This window comes from Centruroides vittatus, unplaced genomic scaffold (genome assembly GCF_030686945.1).
Source record: "Centruroides vittatus isolate TY-2023 unplaced genomic scaffold, ASM3068694v2 contig_694, whole genome shotgun sequence".
Classification (NCBI taxonomy): Eukaryota; Metazoa; Arthropoda; class Arachnida; order Scorpiones; family Buthidae; genus Centruroides; species Centruroides vittatus.
Genome location: NW_027122438.1, coordinates 1,003,229 through 1,010,208, shown reverse-complemented (window position 1 = coordinate 1,010,208; position 6,980 = coordinate 1,003,229). Strand labels below are relative to the sequence as shown.

At 32.6% G+C, this 6,980-nt stretch overlaps 1 protein-coding gene across 4 annotated transcripts in view; it reads left to right on the top strand.

Annotated features, from left to right (window-relative positions):
- Positions 1-3,049: 3,049 nt before the first annotated feature.
- The window catches only part of PolG1 (DNA polymerase gamma, catalytic subunit tam), a 78,337-nt gene continuing 74,406 nt past the window's right edge, over positions 3,050-6,980 (top strand). For all 4 annotated transcript variants that reach the window (XR_010881547.1, XM_067276455.1, XM_067276456.1 and 1 more), the window contains exon 1: positions 3,050-3,396. Coding sequence is in view for 3 of the 4 variants with exons in the window: in XM_067276455.1 (XP_067132556.1) it covers positions 3,151-3,396 (246 nt within the window). In the remaining variant the exon portion in view is untranslated. The remainder of the gene's footprint in view (positions 3,397-6,980) is intronic.

Sequence of the window (6,980 nt, the reverse complement as noted above, 5' to 3'; positions counted from 1 at the left end):
ACGAAACATACAACAATGTTCAGTATTACTTAACTTCTCTGTGGGCATTGAGATTTCCTTTTGACTTGCATATGTTTGGACATGGCAGAGTCTGATCTGAAATGGACCCCGATATATAAGGTCCAGATCCTCTTCACGACATTCTTCCTGCGGACTCAATAGAAAAATCTAACCCATATTTCCATTTCCATGATAAATTATAAAATTTTTATTTAACAAAAATTAATTAATTATTATATTTAAAATTTCATTAATGAAAATTAAGACTAACAAACAATGTTTGAGTCCTATTTTTGGTCTATTTTTATCCTTTTTATTCCGGTCCAGGAATCACAAAAACAGCCGGCGACTTGAAGTAAAACTTCTAAAAATAACGCGAATACAGTAAAAAAATAAATAAATAAAAAATGATCTCGACGTCGACCCTTTTTTGTAGGCTACGACGTCTGCAAACATTAAAAACTGTTAAAATTCTTCACGACAGCATTCATGTTATATAATCGCATTTAAGCTGAGGTCCTATGGCTGTTTTTATGGTTCCTGGACTGAAATAAAAAGGATAAAAATAGGCAAAAAAAGCACTCAAACATTGTTTTTTGACCCCTCTTTAAATTCGTTAATGAGATTAATCAATATAATCCTGGGCTTCTATGTACAATTATATTTAAAATGTTTGATTTTGAAAACATTTATTAATAATCATTATAAATTATATTACACCAGAGGTGTTTTTATTTTTTATTCTTCTCCTCTTTAAATGTCCGCAGAGTGGACATTAATTAATTTAAAAGCGGAGGCGGTCCCAGAATCTGTAAGATCCTTTTTTTTTTTTTTTTTTTTTTTTTTTAACTCTTTCCGCCCTGTGGGCACTAAGAGGGCCTCTTTTAGTAGGCCCATTATGGGTTCGGCCAGGCCCACAATGGGTCGACCGGGTGGTGAGGGACGGGGCCCGACATATCCAAACGGACCACCCCCCGAAAAATTCCTGGGGATTATTCGACCCGTTCGGATTCGATCCCGGGTCCCCCAGAGCGGTAGGCTGCCACCTTTACCGCTCGGCCATCCGGCCGTCTATCTGTAAGATCCTAGGCACGGGCGTATACACGGAGGTGCTTATGACGTTGCAGCACTCCCTTGAAATAAAGCAATCAGTTTTTTTTACTTTAAAAATAAAATAAATATAATAACGCATATCCAGCGCCGAATAAAGGGGCGGGCAAGCCGGGCGACTGCCCGGGGCGCCAAATTTTGAGGGGCGTCGATATAAAAATAAAATATTTTTTTACATTCATTATTTTTATAGATTTTATAAATTAAAATTGATCATTTTTCATGAGACATCGATTTTTTTAGCAAGCAATAAATTGTTTTTTCTTTAATAATACCAAATAAAGGTCACAACGCTAATTATTTTATTATTGTCAACAGATATAAATAATATTACAATTATTCAAAGAAAACTATTTGTATAGTCAGAATTCATAATAACTAAAAAAAAAAAAAATTAATAGACAAAAACAAAAATGTACTAATTAAAATAATGAAACCTAAGAATTTTTATGGCTTTTATCACACAACATTGATGCAGACCAATGCTTTTTAATCTCTAAAAAGTTTACAAATTATCTTTTCAAAGTAAATAAAAATAATCAGTATCACGTATCACAACAATCTATTCAAAAAATGGACGAGATCAAATTTATAAATTACAAATATCAACAAAATTATGAATAGTCAAAGTGATACTGGCGCCTGTCATACGCCTTAATGGTTAAATAACTTTGTCTTTCTGTAAACTTTGCATTAACAACACTTGCCGTGCTTTAAATAAATAAATTTTTTATACAGTTCTTTATTGTGTAATTTTGATTTTTTGCCTTTTTTTACTTTTTTTTTAATTTGCAGTAAATTTGTATATTCTTGTATGAAAGGGCGCCAAATTTTGTTTTGCCCGGGGCGCTCAAAACCTTAGAACCGGCCCTGCGCATATCGCACGAAATCAATTAGGAAAAAAATAGTTAACTAAAGTAATTATACGGTAATTGAGTGATATTCTCCGAAAAACGACAGGGGACACGTGCCTTGGTTCTCCGAATAGAACGCCAGCACCCAAGGATTATATACAAGATATGTAGTCCTTGGGCCAGCACCCGTACTCTCAAAATCCTAGATACGCTACTGTCTAAGTGAAATTTATTTTTGAAGCCCATCACAAGAAGGACGGTAGCAGAAGGTAGATTTATTTAGGCTAAAATAATATGAACATTTTTAATATAGAAACACGGTAAAGACACATACAACAAAGTAATAAAAATGTGTTCAATAGTTTTACAGTGAATTGGAAAATTCAATAGGTGTACAAAAATTTATCTAAAAATTTGCTTTCTTGTTTTTAGCAGCGTTAAATTAATCAATTACAAAAAAAAAAAAAGTTTAGCTCTGCAGCATATTTCTTTCAATAGACAAGATCGGAAGTGAAGAAAGTTTCTCGCAACATATTGTTGTTTGGAGATTGTTATTGATCAATTTTTAGTTTGAAATGATCATTCTGCAGAGGCAACAGATATTGGCACAATTATATTTTCAATAATTATCAATTTGATGATATAAATACGTCCGTCCCGATACGTCGGGCCCCGTCCCTCAACACCCGGTCGTCCCATTGTGGGCCTGGCCGAACCCGTAATGGGTTTGCTAAAAGAGATTTCTTGGTGCTCACAGGGCGGAAAGAGTTAAAAAGAAAACCACGATGGGCTTTTCAGATTTCAATGTTAGGTGACACCCCACAATCAAATAACAATTATAAATGCAAAGCATGTAATTTGTTTTATAAATTAACTGTTCAAAAAACAAAAAAATTATAAAGACATTTCCTGCAGGCCTACAACAGTCATATTTCGATTAAAAATTAAAGATATAAAATGTAAATTTTGAAGGGAAAATCGGAATTAAGACAAAAATTAAATAAGAAAAATTTTAATAATGCAATTTTCTTAAATTTGAATTTGCTTTGTTTTCTCGCCGAAGAGGGCGTAGCGATTGGCGCCATATTGAAAATTAAGAAATATAACAAATATATTTACGACGTCAGTAGGAAAGTTATTAATTTATTGAAATAAATTGCTTTTTATTTAAAACAGGATTAATTCAATGTTTAGAATTAAAGTTGGAAATAGAACGTACAGGAAGCTGAGAAAAATATATTTTCGATATGAACGTTTTTATTGTAAAGTTGATAACAGTGAAGATAAAAAGAATCCTCGATTTAATCCATTGAATATTCAAATGCTATCTCCTTCTCTCCATTCGCAAATATTCAAAAATTCATCACAAATCAAACAAGAAAGTATTAAAAAGAGCATCGATCATCTGAAACACCATCACCTATGGGGAAAAGTAAGATAAAAGTTGTGTAATGTTCTTTATTGAAGTCATTGCTGTTTTAGGATCGCACTGCATAATGTACGAATCTATTCATGGTGTCGATTTTTAGATATGAGGATACTATAGATTGCACCCTATGGACTTTCGGGACTTTGAGTATATATTTGAACTTGGGACTGAGATGAGTTCAATGATACCCTACTTTTGAACTGGAGGTGAAAAATAAGAAAGTTATCATACTTTTTTCCGGCGATCGCGCAGTGATCGGGAGTTGTGTTGCTCTCTCCACTAAGCCTATTGTGTGTTTAACAGGCAGTCTGGCAAGTTGGCCATATATACCTTCAACAGAGGCAGATGTTGATCCACGAGCACACTGATTGTCTGCAGTTGGAGTTAAGTCCTTTTTGCACACCCTCGCACTCCTCAACCTTGGGGCCTATGGCCCCTCAGTCGCCAACACGCTTGCTATCGCTTGCGGTTGGCTAGTACTACACGCTGCTATTGCGGCTAGTCCAACAAACCTAACCTATCCCTCCGGAGATGACCGTAGTCTGACATCATGGTTTGCAGACTTTACTGCAAGATGGCGGTATTAGCAACTATGGTGTCATCTGCATGATAGCATTAAAAAAGTATGATAACTTAAAAAGTATGACTTTCTTATTTTTTGTCTCCAGTCCAAAAGTAGGGTACCATTGAACTCGTCTCGGTCCCGAGTTCAAATATATACTGAAAGTCCCGAAATAACATGGGGTGCAATCTATAGTACACCCTTAGATATATATATATAAGAGATATTTTTCAGCCTGGATAATGACCGAGGAATACTCTTGATAAACATCCATCCATCCTGTGTGTCATCTCCTCTCTGGAGGTTGACTGCAATTACATGCTACCATTTCCTATGTTGTGCTTCTCTGGCACAATCCTCAAAGTCTAGTAAAGTTCATTTGCTGATGTCAAACCAGGTTATTCTTGGTCTTCCTTTCCATTGTCTTTCTTCTATTCTTCCTTCCAGAACTTCTTTCTGGAGGCTTTTGTCACATAATAGGTGATACAAAAAAAAAAAAAAACCACCTTTGTTTACTTTATGATGGTTATTAATTCTCTATCCTGTCCTAGTATTTCCAAGACTCATCCATTTGTTTTTCTCTCTTTCCAGGAGATCTTTAAAATTTGACAGTAAATCCATATCTCACAGGCTAGTAATCTTTGAGTGTAGGGTTTCTTGTTTCCTGGTTTTTTGCTTGTCCTGGAATTTTGAGAAAAAAGTGATCTGTTTCCCGGGATTCTGGGAAGTCCTGGGATATAATTAATTATTTTTAAGATATAAAATAAATCTCAAAATCGAATGATATAATTATTTTCATTTTTTAAGTAATTTAATACATTGTGTAATCTCTAAAATAATAATAATAATAATGCTGTGTAAAATACATATTAAAAATTACTTATAAATTACTTATGAATTACATAGAAATTTTCACAAATAGAAAAAATTTATTAAAGTTTGTTAGAAACTGCTTACAACAAAAAAATGCCTTTGAATTGAATTGAAAATTTAAAGAAAAAACTGAACTTATATCAAACTTCAAACTTAGAAGGTAATTTTCATTTTTTAAATAAAACATAATACAAAATATTATTGTAAATTTTCATAGTAAGATTTTATAAAGCAAAGATGGTTGATAATCTGATCACTTAATCTAGTTCTTATGTTAGTAATGAAAAGTCCTACTAGCAAGAATACCCTTTCTGATTCAATTGATGTGGGTGGAATCATCTTTAATGCATTTAAGAGAAGATAGATGCTATGTGTTTTTTTACCTGTAGCTGCAAAGATTTCCAGTTTGTTTTCAAGATGCATTGCAGTACTTCTTTTGTCGTCTAGTATCCTTGATTTGTCTACCTCGGCTGCTTTAATAGCGACGTCAATCTTATTGTCTGATAATTTGGCAGTTTGTTTGGCTTTAATAATCAGGTTTATGAAGTATACTTTGTACTTGTTTGTATCCTTTCCCAATTTGCACAATTTGGCATAATGCAGTTATTAAAGCTAATGGGCTTGGTTAAAAATTATGACAGCATTAGTGGAATTATTCTAGATATTACAGGTTTTGACAAGTAAAAAATTTTCAGTCCTGCCACAAATAGGCTACATACTGATTTTTAACAATCTGTGACATGCAAGCAAAAATTTTAAAAATTAAACAGGCTTAAAATTAATAAATACAAATGTATTCTGACAGTGAGTTAATTATACTTTCTATTTGCAAAACTTCCTCAACCTTAACACAAGATAAGAAAAAAATGAACTTTTAAAAAATTTGCAGGATTTCCTGGGATGAGAAGAATTTCTCGGGTTAAAAAACAGCCTGGATCCCTAACTTTTATATAGGTGTTAAATTTATATTTACTGCTAATTAATTTTTGTTGTTATATATTATTATGTTTGTGTTCCAATTTTTAAAAAAATAATATTTTGAAAAGTTATTCTGAACATTTTAATTTGGAATATCATTAATTTAAAGATCTAAGGCAGACCTTGAGAAAGGTTGAAAATGTTTGTCAAAAATTTTTTATATTAAAATTTGAATACTAAATTTTAAAGGTTTTTTTTTTAAAGTGTGTTTGCACAAGTGTATCTTGCTGTGAACATGTAACAACCATTTATTTATTATCTCCACAGAAGTAGGGAGCTTGTATACTTAAAGCCTGGCAGTTCCTGACATGGAGAACAGATGCTATTAACAAGCCACCTACTATGGTCAGATGTTGTTTGTGGGTCACTCTTTGCTTTATTTCTGTCCACAGATAGACCTTACTGGCCTGGGTGGCCCTATTGGAAATGTATGCTCCTTCCAGCATTACTCTATAGTTTGTTCAAACTACTAAACACTTTCACCTTGACAAGTGAGAGGTTTATTATTGACTTATTCTGAAACCGTGTCTTCTTTTAATTCTTTTTTTACTTCACAACTGGGTACATATGTAGACACTGGGCATCTTTAACATCACTCTTTATTCAGGAATATCTTACACACCAATATGTGTTTCAGGCATATGTTCCTCTTCTGTCAGTTTTTTCTTTAAGACATTTGGTAAAGAGGTACTAGTTAATACACATCCTTTTTAACCTATCCCATGTTGAAATTTTTCTCTGTTGTGTGTTGTGCCATGTTGAATTTTTGTCAATGTTAAGCCTAACGAAAATTACATGTTTTTGAAAAAAATAATCATATTGTCCAAAATTAATTTTTTTATTTTGCACAAACAAAATAGATATATTAATAAATGTAAAAACAAAAAAAAATTATATTTCAGAAGTTAGTTTTAATATAAAAATTATAACAACTAGCGACATCTAGTTTCAAAAACATTTCCTATGCTGAAACCAGATATCTTGGATCCATAGGTCAAAGTATGTCAGGAATACCAGGGAGTAGGTTAAAAATACATATATTTACAGTTAAAATTTCCTGACAATATACTGAAGAACACTTCAGTATATTGTCATGAAATTTTAACTGTAAATATATGTACCGTATTTTACGGACTATAAGACACACCTTAATTTTTAAGCAGTTTTTAAAAAA